Below are 15,000 nucleotides of genomic sequence, written 5' to 3' on the forward strand. Positions count from 1 at the left end.
TAAGATTGCACCAGTGTGGGAAAAGTACGCCGAACAACTGCCCAAGCTGGCTAAATTCTTCCAAATAGCTCCATCCAGCTACACACCTTTGCGGATGCTTCCGAAGCAGCTTACGGTGCGTGCACATATGCACGCTCGATTGATCCCAAGGGGAGAACTTCAGTTCAACTTCTCGCCTCCAAGTCGCGTGTAGCACCCCTCAAACGTGTTACCCTTCCTCGTCTAGAATTGTGCGCTGCCAGCCTGGCCGCCAAACTCCATAGAAAAATTATCGAAGCTCTGCAAATAAAAATATCCTCATCATGCTTTTGGTCAGATTCAACCGTTACATTACAATGGATCAAATTACCTCCTAACAATTGGAAAACCTTCGTGGCCAACCGTGTATCCGACATCCAATCAGCTACGCACGGTTCCACTTGGAAACATGTCCCTGGAAAGCAAAATTCGGCAGATATGGTATCACGTGGAATGGACATTGAAAATTTCCTCGCCAGCCATACATGGACACATGGACCTGATTGGCTTTCCAAGCCCGAAGCATTTTGGCCCTCTACCTAAATCTGCGAATATCCAGACGACGGAAAAGAGCGCCGAAGAGTTATCACAGTTGCAGCTAGAGTAGAGCCCTCAGTTATCGGAATATTCAATAGATTTTCATCCTATAACCACCTTGTTCACGTCGTTGCATATTGTCTACGTTTTTCCAAAAATTCACGAAATAAAATCCGCACGCAGTCCCCAGTTGAATCGCCCCAAAACACAGCACTCACAGAAGCAGAACTTACCATGGCAAAAACTTACCTGTTACGCTTAGCGCAATATGATTCGTTCCTAGAGGAGATAAAAGATCTCAAAAAAGGCAATGCAGTTTCAAGGCATTCTTCAATCCGCCTATTAAACCCTTGCATAGACCCTGACGGCGTTATCAGGGTGGGAGGGAGATTAAATTTGTCGACACAACCGTATATACAGAAACATCCATCCCTTCTGCCCGCTTCCCATCCCTATACTTATCTAATCGCAAAGCACTATCACCTCAAACTCATTCACGCTGGCGGCCGTCACACGCTATCCGTAATACGAGAATTGTATTGACCCATCAATGGACGACGATTAATTCGAAGCGTGATTCGAAAATGCTTTCGCTGCGCCCGAGCCAGTCCCGTTCCCGCGAGCCAACAAATTGGTCAGCTACCAGTATCCCGAATCACACCGAGTAGACCATTCACCGTAACTGGAGTGGACTACGCAGGTCCTGTATACCTGACACCCGTACATCGAAAGGCAGCCGCAACCAAAGCATACATCTGCATATTTATATGCTTCAGCTCCAAAGCTGTCCACATCGAACTAGCTAGCGACCTATCCACGCAAGCTTTCCTGGCAGTACTGAGACGCTTCATCGCACGCAGAGGACGACCCCGAGAATTGTTTTCTTCTTCTTCTTCTTTCTTTGTTTTAAGAGGCTTTAAACTTTGCAGTTCATTCGCCTCTAAGTTAGAGAATTGTTTTCGGATAATGGAAAGAACTTCGTCGGAGCTCATAATGAGCTCATGGAACTGTACATAATGTCATCAACACAGCGAGAAATCAACAACATTCAATCATTCTGCGCCAACGAAGGAATCATATGACACTTCAGTCCGCCGAGAGCACCTCACTTCGGTGGCCTATGGGAGGCTGCAGTTAAAGTGGCCAAGAAACACCTGCACCGCCCACTGTTGAACGCCCGGCTCTCCTTCGAAGACCTCAGCACCATCCTCACGCAGATTGAAGCCTCGATGAATTCTCGCCCACTCGTACCGCTTTCGGAATATTCAAATGTCCTGGCCTGTCAGACACCCGGTCATTTCCTCATTGGCTCATCGATGCAATCATTGCCTGAAATTGACGTTAGAAATATTCAGTTAAACAAATTAGGTCACTATCAGGCACTACAGCGTACTTACCAACAGTTCTGGCATCACTGGAGCACAGAATACCTTCAGGAATTGCAGCGACCGCCCAAACCACGAATTTCACCCAGGTCGACTTGTTGTTTTCGTCGATGAAATGCAGCATCCTGTAAAATGGTCGTTAGCAAGAATATTAGACATCCACCCTGGAAAAGATAAATTGATCAGTGTACTTACCTTGAAGACATCTAATGGAAACATCAAGCGTCCTATCACCAAAATATGGTTGCTGCCACATGAAGATAGCAGCAATCCATCGTAGAAATAATCACCATATTCCACATCGCAATCACAACACTCACGACAGGCGACTTAGTCCAGTGTACATAAATGTAAACAAAAACAACTTAGCAAATGACAGAAGAATGTAGGGATTTATTTATAGTTGAAATTTTATATTTCAAGGTGGCGGCGATGTTGTGTACTATGAAATGAGTCAACTGTGAACATCCTTCTGTCACAGAATAGTTAGAGTGAGGCAGAAAAGTGGATGCTATCAGTTTCTCCTTTTTCTGCTCAGATGCCATAAAATACAGGCAAATTCAATACACACACACATAGTTAAGCTTTATAACACAGATAGGGAAAAAGCTGATAAAAGGAAAGAAAGCTTATTGAAATATAGCAGAATAGTTTTTGTAGTTGATGAATCCCGACCAATAGAATAAATTGAATTGAGTTTAAATAAAAGTATTGTTCGCGCATTTGTTCCTGAATAAAGATTTGAATTTTAAAACCGAATGTGAAGTTGAAGTTATCCGACCACTTTCGAATCATTCCCAACAGATATAAAGAAACAAATTGCGACATATGACCAATTAGTGTATTGTGCTCGCAAAGGCAAGAAAGATCGTTGCTTCTCGAAACCATTAAACCTTTTGCAGGGTCCCCGAATCTTTTTACTGAAGAGTTATTTATTTTATTTTCCTTCGATATAACGTACAATTCGATACAGCGTACAATTTTGAAAGATAAATGTACGTTATATCGAAGTTTACCTGTATAGATATGATAACCATGTGACATGTACACGATTAAAATTCAGCTCTGTTACAGCTAAAATGCTAATGAGCCTGAAATAAACAAATGGGATAAAAAAAAACCAAGGATTGAACCCTTTCACTACGGCAGTGTGCTCCGTCAGAGTGCTACCGCTGAACGGAGCACTGCGCCCTGATGTCGCCCATAAACGACGCTCGTAGCGGAAGGGTTAACCATCGAGTGTAGAAAACACGAGAAAACTCGTGAGCGGTCCTTAATGTGTTAATATCATCACGTGTATCGAAATTTGATGGTAGCCTTCATTCATATTGAGACACTCAATGAACTGCGTGCTATCCGAATACAGATGCAGTTGTGTTGTGACGTTTTCAACGCACAAATCATCAAACCACGCATTCGGGAAACAATTTCAGTGTCCAGATTGTGACGAATGCAGATATTTCAGTTCATTAGACAGACAGGATTACACTACAATTTTTTGAAGCCTCTCGATCTCATTTTTACATTATCATCTCCGCCAATAACCAACACCAATGACCGTCTGAGATAAACATTTCATTGTGATGAGTAATGCGAAAGTAAGAACATTCTATCAGGATAAACGTCGGATTGCTTGCAAAGTGACATAAAGCGTGCGTCTTTTCGCCACCCCCTAGTTGCTTCAATATTCATCAACGATTTCTTCATGTTTATCCCAAATCCTTCACGCCCCCCTTCCTCCTCAGAGAAACAGAGCAGTATCAGCTAAACATTGTATTAACTTTCACACTTAAGCCAAATACATATTTCGCTTTCCGTGCTAACTTTTTGCTTTCACATTCTTGTTTTTTTCTTCTCCACTTGCAGTGATGGTTTACGACGGCGAGGTGCTCCATCTGACGAAAGTGAGCCGAAACGAGATGGGTGCTTATCTCTGCATCGCAACTAATGGTGTGCCGCCATCAGTGTCTAAGCGGATTATTCTCGACGTAGAGTGTAAGAGTACTTTTCAAGTTTTGTTTTTCGTTGCGTTTTTTTTTTTTGTTTCTCTCTCTACTCACAATGTTAACCGGCAGTTTGTGTCGTTTTTCTTTCGTTCCGTCCACACTTATCCTGACTCTTGCTACTTGATAAGTGTATTAAGTCATTAAATTGTTTTTTACGGTCCATCTGTCAGATGTAAGGCTGAGAGAAGTGTTCTGTAAACTTTTGTATTAACTAGAGCGCGTGTGGTAAATGTTCCCATGATTCTCGCAATGAATAGATGTTTCAAAGTGGATCGGATGTCGAGGAGGCATCGGTATTGCGTACAGCAAGGAAAAATCGCAGCAGTTGTTGAGTTAATTGGATTCAATTGGTCTTTTCGCAGTTTCCCCCATGATCTGGGTACCAAATCAGCTGGTAGGTGCTCCACTATCTACTGATGTCACCATAGACTGTCACACGGAAGCACATCCGAGGTAAATTTTACGGAAATATGTACCCTAAGGCAACCCTTCCCAATGGCAAGACTTACACCCTTCCTCTTACTACTTTCTTTAGAAGACGTTTGGGTTTATTACGACTATACTAATTTCACTAGAAGTTACATATCGATATTTTTGTTGGTAACTCAATTAATCCAATGATTATAAATAACATGCGTTCCTGATCATTTGGAAATGAGACAGATCCTAAATTCATCAACCCGATTACAAAATTGGTACTTTACATTTACGCAAATTTATAAGAACAAAAAATGCAAAAAATAGGTAACGATTTTTGTCATGCTTCCTTAAAATAAATGGTAAAATATTCAAAACTTCAAAACAACATAAAAGAGCAACCCATTTATAAAAAAAAACCATTTCCTAAAAAATATTAAATTGTTGCTTTTGAGCTGCTCCACCGCAAATGACGTTTTTAATAATAATAGTTTTAATAGTTTTTTTCATGACCAAAAAGGACAATTTGCATCATCGGTTTTCCATTTTGACTCTAGCCTTACTTCTGAGAAGAGCATAAACAAAAATTACTTGAAAATTTTCAGAAAAATATAACACAGAACGGGTTGATCCGATTGATTCGGCACTTAAAAAAAAATTGTTCAAAAATAACACTTAAATCTCAATTTTCTGAAAAAAGGGTTATTTTATATTTTTATCCGTACATCGGGAGATGGGCACTTTTACAGGGAAAAAGTTTTTCTAACAACAACTTTTTCATGTTTTCTTTAAAAAAATTACAACCAATTCTAATTTTGTTTAACGTCAAGATAGTGATGTTGTGTATTAGACAAAGTTGTAGATATTATCAAAATATGAACTTTTGTCGAAAACGTCATCTTTCTAGCTTTTATAGTTTCTGGAATATAAGGCATTTTTGCATAAAGACTGCTGAAAAAATGATGTTTTATTCGTAAAATTTTTGTGTGTAAACTTTCGCGTTTGACATGTTCTTAACAAGTTAAAAAAAAGTTTGTAAAACACGTAAATCGCGATAATTAATACACAAAAATGTTACGAATTAAACATTACCAGCAATTTTTTGAAGAAAAACATGAAAAGGTTGTTGTTTTCCTGTAAAGGGAGAAAGTTTTGCGATGTATGGGTGACTTGTTAAAAATTATATGGGTTATTCATATCATTTTTTTTTCATAATTTCAACAATACATGTTTTCGGTAAAAATGAATTTTCTAAATATTTTATATTGATTTTTTTCAAAAATTTGTTTGATTTTTTTCAAAAATTTGTTTGATTTTTTTATGAAAACGTAAATAATTTCCTAAATTTCATTCTTTGACTGAAGTGTTGTAAGTCGGATAGATTTTATGTGAGCAATTATTTGAACATTAAGTTCTACAAAATGTTGGTTAGAGAATAAAATATAGGAAATGGTTTAGGTTTTCTTTAAAAAATCAAAACAAATTTTTGAAAAACAATTTCACTGAGAAAAAAAATGTGACTTAAAACAAAAAAGCTCTTCATCAACCTCCTTCTAAATGCAGCCATTCTCGAGATATTTGAAAAAATATTTCTAATTTATTGTCCTTTTTATAGTAAACTAGCTGACTCGGCAAACGTTGTTCTGCCATATAATTCATTTCTGGAGAATATTTTTGGTTAGCAAAAAATAACGAATAGATTTCAAGTTTGTATGTAATCGTTTAGATCTGTAAAATTGATCCATTGCGAAACATACATATGCGTACCTCTTATCTCCAAATTTTCCTTTTTATTTTAAATATCCTTCTTTTATATATAAAGAAATGCATAGTCATTTTTTTTCTAATCATCTCAAAAATTTTCCAAAGTAATCTATCATTGTAATTTTGGTGAAGATAAACTCGCAAAATATACGGATGACGCAGATCTGATCAGCCATTCTCCTGTGATGATATTTGACACGTACGTGGGAAAATCCTTCTTTTATATATAAAGATCTTTTAATATGTTTGTCGTTTTATACCATCATGTTCATGAAGTTTTATGAATATGCTTATAATTTTAGGTTTAGGAGTTACGTTGAAAAACATTTGAAGACATGTGGGTTAAAACTCCTAAACATATATTTTTACCATAATGATGTATTTGGAAAACTTATTGAACTTATTGAGCAAATTCATAAAATTTCATTAACATGACAGTATGACACGACAATCATAGCCTTTTCACTAAAAAAAAAAAAAGACAATAAATTATAAATATGTTTGTAAATACCTCAAGAATGGCTGCATTTACAAGGAGATTGACAAAGAGCTTTTTTGTTTTTAAACACACCAGGATTCATATTTTGTGGCTAAAATGATTGTTAATATACGAAATTTCGAAGTTTCGAAAATTCATAAAAAATCGATGCTCCACAAAGTTCGTCAGATATAGTTTTACTATCTTGGACTCATTTTTTAAATTATCTACATGACTTCTTTTGTAAGTAAAAAAATCAAAAATACACACATAAATTTAAAAAAAATTAAAACTAAAAAGACAATAAATTAGATTTTTTTTTCAATTATCTCGAGAATGGCTGAATTTAGAAGGAGATTGATAATGAGCTTTTTAATTTCAAATCACATCAGAATTCATAATTTGTGGCTAAAAATGATTATTAACATACAAAAGTTCGAAGTTTCGAAAGTTCATAAAAATTCGATGTTTCACAAAGATTGTCAGAAATAGTTTAATAGTTTTATTTTTGGTTCTTTTCAAAAAGTACTCTAATTCTTTTTTGAAGATTTCAAGTGTGCAAAGTTACTTAAATGACCCATGTCTTTACACCCACAACGTTTCATTGCTAGCTGAGATGGTGCTGCCAGTTCCTAAGACGAGTTGGCATGTAATTCGTCAAAATTGAATTATTGAAAATTGTTGAAATGTTTCTTATAATTGTTTTTAGATTCGATTATTCATGAAAGTACGAAAAATTTGCAGTCAAAAAGGTGCATGGTAAATTTTTGCTAAATGATATAGTTTAAACAAACATTAACTGAAAATTCTCAATGTTTTGTCGTTTTGAATGTCGACTTGAAGTCTTCTTAACCTGGAAGTAAATTTTCCTTAAAGAGTAGAAATCTCTCGACTGCAATGCTTGGATTTATTAAGCGCGGTGGTTAATTTTTATGGTATAGGGTTGCGTAAAAATTATATATTACAATAAATATTATTAATTTTTTTATTTTTCGAGATTAATTTTCTCAGGAAATAATCTTTTGATGCTTGAATTGTTTTGAATGTTGCAGTGCATAACAAATGTTACTTATTGCAAAGTGCATCAATATGAAAAAAGGTGGACAAAAATATTGTAACTTCAGAAAATAGTAAAATCACGAATAAAAAGCAGTCAATTCGTGAAATATGTTTATCGATTCAAGACAATGAAGTATGTCCTCCACTCATTAAGTTATTTTTAATGATCTAAACATATGAGAACATATAGTAGAGACATATTTCATTATCTTAAATAGTTTTAAATGTATTTCACAAATTGATTTATTCTTATTCGTGATTTTATTATTTTATGAACCTGTAATATTTTTGCCCACAATTTTTTCATACTGATCCACTTTGCTATCAGTTATATTTACTTTGCATTGCAGCATCCAAAACAATTCAAACATCAAAAGATTATTCTCTTCTCGAAAAATGAAAAATTAAGATTTGTTGTAATGTATATTTTTTACAGAATTTTATGCCATAAAAATTAAGTACATCACTTAATTAATTTAAGCATGGTAGGCATTAAAACCACTCGAAAAATATTCGAAAACGACCATAAGTTGAGACCAGTAAATCTTATTTTAAAATCACTGTATCTACTACCGTTTGATAGCATTTAGCAAAATTTTCCCATGACTGCAAATTATGCATACTTTCATAAATTCACAAAAAAAACATTGCGGAAGACACCAAATCAATCGAAATTATTTTTGTAGACGAAATATGTAGTTATTGTGTTGTATAATTACGACATTAATTGCTATAGCTGTCCTACGGCATACAATTATTTCATTCCAAAGCTCCATGCAATTATCACCGTCATTCGCCCTAGTCCGTTTCGCAAACAAGGATACTTTCTCCCCCGTGGCCACCACCGTGAAACAATAAAAGTCGCGACAAAAACGGGAGCCAACAACTACTATCGGAATCCAATATCTGTGCAAGTGCCAATAAATTGATTCTGAATCTCGATCGTATCAGCAAACACAATAAAAGTTCTTACTCATTGTCAAAACAACTTTCCGCCGCCAAGTAAACCACCCCCACCCTCTCGCTCACCCTTCCTGAGACACCGCCCTCACAATCGGATTGCGATAGTTTAACCGTCTATTGAAAGTTTCAATTTTTATTTATCTAAAGCGCAAAAAGGAGGAACTTAAAGAGCGAGAAAATCGTTCTCGTCAACCCAAACAAAGGGGGAAACTTTCGCCTCCTTTTATTTCATTTTTTTCACTTGTTTACCGCCCCCGCCCGCCACTCCTCAGTACACCCCACTCCCTGCCACCCAGAACTAGACTGCAAAACACTGTTTTCCACTTTTATTGAACCTTTCTCACTTTCTTCTTACCGGAGTGTTGTTTCTTTTTTTGCTCTTTCTCTCTTGCTATTTTTCACACTCCCACGCGATGGCCTGCTTGTTGAGCAGAGCGATCATCTACTGGGTCTACAACTCCGTGATGGTACTTCCGAGCAAAAAGTATATAATCGATTACAACGAAAACTCATATCGGTAAGTTACTTCCCAGCTGTAATTGAGATTTATTCTGCTGATCCTGCAGAGTGTTGCTGCTACTGGTAGTGCTCCTGCTGCTGACACCACGAACGCCTCGGGGATTTTCCTCCGTCCTTTAAGTAAGTAAGCACCTGAGTGAGTACCCTCACCGATAGGAGCAAAAGGTGTTTGGATTTTAACCCGTGGCAGCGTTGTAATTGTTCATTGCCGGGATGGATGGACGATGAAAGGCGCACAAAATGAGCAAACTGTTTTTCTTTGTTTCGTTGACAATTTTGTAGTTTTATTATTAATGCCATGAACTTTCTTTGTGTTCGATGCTTGCCGGGAAATATTTAATGTGAAAAACATTCAGCCAGAAAAATACTCAAGCATCAGTGGCGAATCAGCACACAGCAGCAGCAGCAGCAGTAATATCTCAAATGTAGCACCAATTTAGCTAATGTATCAATCCACTTAACGTTCACACTTTTCATGTTTCTCTCCGCGCGCTTTTTCGCCATCATTCCAGAGCACACATGAAGCTGACCATTAAAAATTTATCGCTCGGAGACTTTGGGAATTATCGATGTATATCGAAAAACTCCTTGGGGGAAACCGAAGGATCGATACGAGTATACGGTAAGTGTAAGTGGGATTGTGTGCATACTGTGTTTCTCTGATGATATACTGGTGGACAGGTTATATCTTGTGCTCTCATCATATCTCTTCAAGGTCATGAGCATGAGTTTAGACTAGAAATGGATATACTGGGCGGATTCGATCATGTACAGTCTCCGATACATATATAAATCTCCGTACATCAAATCCTGTATATGATTTTTATGTATATTTTTTTCGTTTTTTGAATATTAAAGAAAAAAAATTTGATTCATCCCCTTAAAATTATAAAATACCTTTCTCATATAAAAAATCCGAATTTTTCCAGAAGGTGATAGAGGATCATATTTGATGAAAGAATCATTCTACGCACATGTTCGAATTTCAACAATGACAGAGTTATTGAACTTCTTTTCTGTTTCGGGATCTGTTTGCTTTAAATTGGCTCTAATTCAAAAATTACGCTGAACAATTCTGTTGCTTTCATTTGAAAGATGAGAAAATTACATACAGGATATACTTGTAAAGATCCCATGTTAGTAGCTACATTTTAGAAGCGAAAAACTTAAAGTTAGTAGTGTTCGAGGTGTTATTCCTGATTTTATCCAAAAAATTCATAATAAACTTGAACGTTTCTATCAACCAAATTGAAGCTCTCTAACCGCTCTACAATTCGTTCTTCTATCCAACCCAGCTTCAATTTTTTTTGACCTCGCAGCAATATCATTTTCAACATATCCTGGTGAATGTTCAACTTAAATCTACCAAAATCACGATTTTCACTCCACTGTACTCATAAATATCAATTAACCTTCACTTTAACGTTGAAATATTTCATTTTAGATTTAAATAAGTCATATTTGAGAATTTTTTTTTCCACTGTATATAATCGAATCATATGTAATCGAGTCAGTCTATAATCGAGCCTATATACAATCGAGTCCGACCTGTACCGCTATTTTAATCAAAATACTAAGTTATTCAATGTGTATCGTCGTTTAGACCTCCAATTAAAACAGTAAAAAGATGAATGGGTGAATTTGAATGACATCCAAAAAGGCCCATCAACACCTGAAATCGTAGCAAAAATATAATATGTTCTTTTGGGAAATTTTCGATTAATTTACCAATTAGTTCATTCTGTTTCTAGAAACCTTCTGACTCACACTTGGTCTCAATGATTTTGCTGTTCTAAAAAGCACTACTAAATCAAGAATAATAGGCACACAAGATAAAACAAAACAAAAGTTATCATCTACGAATAAGCTGAATAAGTCAGTAAAATAAATCCAAGTCGATGTTAAAATCAATCGGGTCTAAATTTGCGTTGAAAAGAATTGACATAAAACGGACAGGATTAAGCAGCGCATAATTCGAACTGCGTCCTTCGAGATGCAAGAAGTTTCTAGTACCGTAAATCGGGGGCAAATTGATCATGATTTTTTATAATAATGTGAATATTTACAAAATTGTTTGATCAATTTATACCTAGTATTTTTTTAAACCAGTATTAGTGCTAAGGTCACAAAACGTTATGAAACATTTTGTTGAAAGGTTTCCTTGAACGTTAGTTTGGAAAATTGTTAGCGAAAAATTTCAAAGCATAGGTTTTAATTCTTTTTTTTTAAATGATCAATCTATTTTTCCATTATTTGTTTAGTGTAATATGCACGAGAATGTATAGAAATCCACTGATTTAGATTATAATCCTAGGGCTAGAAAATACAAAACCTGATTTAATCCATCTGAAGGTGTAGTCGTGCCTTTCTTCTATCTCGATTGATCTTCAGGTCATCCGGAAATTATCCGGGTTACGTCAATGAGTTCATATAGGCTTGAATCCATCGCAAATAAGGTAATTTTGAAAAATCATGAAGTATTGGGATCTTGAATCTATGACCACGAACCTTGTTCCGGGGATATAATGAAACATATCGCGTATCGAATGTATCGAATATAAGCTATGAACACATTTTTAATCTTAAAATTAATTTTTATTGATCAATCAAACATGGAAACCGTTCGGCAATATTTTATAATCCTTCTTCTTACAGTATGTGAAGAAATACAAGTAAAAAATGATTATTGAAACCGCCTTGCATTAGGTTTTGTGCGGTGGATCAATTAGCTTTCCTGGACGCAGCATTCCAGTTTTTCTTGAATTTCTCCATGGTATTATTGATCTAACCATCCGCTTTAAAGAAAATTCGCTTGACAATAGCCTAGTATCTCTCGATCGTACGAAACTAGGGGCAGTTTGACGAATTGATGTCTTTCTCAACAAAATCTATATCACTATCCTTAAACCACTTTTGAGAGATTTTGGCATAGTGGGCCTATGCCAAATCCGACCAGAATAGTGGTGGGGTGCAGTGTTGCCACATTTGAATCTGTACCAGAGGGGTAAAAAATTTCATCTGTATTTTTTTCGTCCAAAAATCTGTACAAAAAATCGTTGCTTTGTTCGAATATAAGAAATTTCAAACGCGGATAAAAACTGTACCAATCTGTACTTTTTAACGAAAATTTTTACTCTGTACCGTACAGAATCTGTACCAAAAATTACGAAAAAAAACCTGTACCTTTCAAGATAAATCTGTACGTTTGGCAACACTGGTGGGGTGCTATGCTTCTTATATAGTGGAGGCAACCTTTTCTGCAAACACTCAGATTAGTACTTATCGGCATTTTTTTTTTTGTGTAGAAACTTGACGACTTAAATCCACATGCCTGCCACACAAGCACTTTCTACCCATTTTTATTCACCTGAACTTCTCATGGTCATTCACAACCTCGCTAAGGACTCTGGTGTGAAAACGTGGTCCCTGAAGAATTCTTAAGTCCTCTTTAACGTAAGTCTCATCATCCATCGGAATGCACGCATTGAATTTCTGAGAAATTCGATGATGCAGCCTCCGGACTTCGCCGGTTTTCGCCCATGAGTTTTTCTCAGCACTTTGTTTTGATATTTTTTTGCTTCTTGTATGTCTTCAGACTGTTCCACTTTTTGACCCGCTACCTCATTCCGACCGCCGTTCCAGATTTTTTCGCCAAATTACGTATTGATGAGGTTGATTACTTTCCGGTCCAGATCGGGGTTGGGAGGTCCTGATTTTCTTCTCACACTTACCGGATGAATACCGAAACGTTTTGCCACTTTATTCATTCTAATACTCTTCTCTCGCATCCATGTGTCCAAGATTTGAACTTTAGTCGCCTTTTTGATACGCGACATTTCGGAAGGAATGAAAAATCCACACGTGAACAAATCCTTGGTGGACTCTTGACAGATCAAGATACTGAATACACTTTAAGATCACGGATGAGGGTCCCTCGAGACAAAGCATGACCAGAGTATTCAAGCATAATAGGCTCTAGCTTCCGACGGAACAAAATGATACACTACACTTCGAGAGCGACATCATATTTCTTGAGCACCATTCTTCTTTGAGGCACTCCCGAAAGATTGGATAATGTCACAGACTGTACAAGCCCAATTTCGACGCATATCTGACGATCGGTTAAATACGAGTTAAACCAGATAATAAGTCTGAAGAAAATTCCGAATTTGTTTAGCCATCCTAGCAGAATTTTGTGATCAACAGGGTCGAAAGTATCCATAAGGTCCCTTAGTGCCATTCTCCATACTGCCCAGAAACAAAGAAAGGATTTCGATCAAATTGATTGCTAGTGACCTTTTTGAGACAGATTCGAGGAAAGGTTGCTTTTGCATTAGAAAAACAGAGCTCTTCGAAAACTTTCCAACAAGCACAAAGTGATGTGATTCATCTGTAACATTCTATGTTCCGGTTTCTCCTTCCTTATGCACTGAGAACATTACTAATTGTTTCAATAGCGAAGAAAACGTACTCTAGTCCGATAGAGAGTAGGAAAAACTTGTAGATAGGGAAGACGCATTTTCCAGCGCACAAAAAAAGCCCCGGGATCCGGAGAGTACCTCAATTTACGGATCGCAGTTTCCACAACCTCGCTGGTAACTCAAAAGTTGTCCGGATTCAATACGTTGGTAAGAGTGTCTCTGACGGTGACAGCAATTTACATTTCGGAAGACGAGCGGTAATTGAAGTGTGCAACGAAGAGATTACATTTCGCGAGTGCAGTGCTAGCCAAATGGTTTAACATAAATATGTTTACGGGAAATTCTACTCCACTTAGAGTGCACAAAGGACCTGAAAAGCTTCGGGTTTCAATGAAGTTTTCCCTGCATACGCATCGTTTACTACTAATACAGGAAATTGTATGAGGAAATATGATTGTACAAATGATACTCTTCGTTATTCGTCCGGTTCAGCTATTGTTTTGCAAATGGGCAGCGCAACCTGCAGAAACTAAGGGGAGAAATTCAAGTTTAGCTACGTTGCCTAACCCCCACTTCCTTGGCCTACACTTACCTTAAAGCAGGGTTGCAGCGATAGCTGTTTCCGGTTAGACATCATTTCCGTTGATCTCTTTCTCAGAAATTTCCCCGTAAACTTTGAATTTCTTTTTTTCGTGAGCACTTACGTTCGACACGTGATCGTACAATCTGCTTTTCATGCGCGGGATTCCTTTTTTATCCTTTAAAGTCAACCGTTCGGTTTAATAATTTCTTCTCAAGTGCCTTCCTACTTTTCAATTCTGGTTGTTCGACCCGGTCATCCCCCCCACGGTACCGTCCTCAAAAGTTGAATTTTTTCTGGATTTTTTTTCCTTGCCCATACGGCCCATTCCAGTGGAATCTTGCGACAGGTGTTGGCATCTCTGGTTGAGGTCAGTGTACCAATAGTAGTGTAAGTGAGGCGTGAAGCGGTGAAAACTAACGCAGCCTGACACCGGTGGATTATTTTTTTATTCTTCTTCTTCTTCTTCTTCTTCTTCTTCTTCTTCTAACTTCTCTAACGGCGAACGGCTTTCAAACTATAAGGAGAGTTCGGATTGGATTAATGGAACCTGATGCACCTGGACATGTGCAATGTTTTTTTAGCAGAAGTAGCAGCATGGTTTATCGCCGCAGTTTACCCGTCGGACAGCCCAATCTGGCTGCTATCTGACTTATCCAGCGTAGTAACATCACTGGAATCATAAAACTTGATCCACCCGTGGATACGATCTACACTCATTAACGCACATTTTTGTAGATTACATGCCTTTCCGCGATCTCCGGGAATCAAAAAGCGAATAATTTTGCAACATCGAACCAGTAGTCGGCACTCTTTGAGAATGGTACGTTACGGCTGCCTACGTAAGATCAAC

The 15,000-nt window shown here is 37.0% G+C and overlaps 1 protein-coding gene across 1 annotated transcript in view; it reads left to right on the forward strand.

Annotated features, from left to right (window-relative positions):
* The window catches only part of LOC129764582 (lachesin), a 364,995-nt gene that overhangs the window by 330,986 nt on the left and 19,009 nt on the right, over positions 1–15,000 (forward strand). The window contains exons 6-9 of the mRNA XM_055763793.1: positions 3,807–3,935; positions 4,309–4,399; positions 9,061–9,144; positions 9,659–9,768. Coding sequence (XP_055619768.1) covers positions 3,807–3,935; positions 4,309–4,399; positions 9,061–9,144; positions 9,659–9,768 — 414 coding nt within the window. The remainder of the gene's footprint in view (positions 1–3,806; positions 3,936–4,308; positions 4,400–9,060; positions 9,145–9,658; positions 9,769–15,000) is intronic.

This window comes from Toxorhynchites rutilus, chromosome 2 (assembly GCF_029784135.1).
Source record: "Toxorhynchites rutilus septentrionalis strain SRP chromosome 2, ASM2978413v1, whole genome shotgun sequence".
In the NCBI taxonomy this organism is placed as follows: domain Eukaryota; kingdom Metazoa; phylum Arthropoda; class Insecta; order Diptera; family Culicidae; genus Toxorhynchites; species Toxorhynchites rutilus.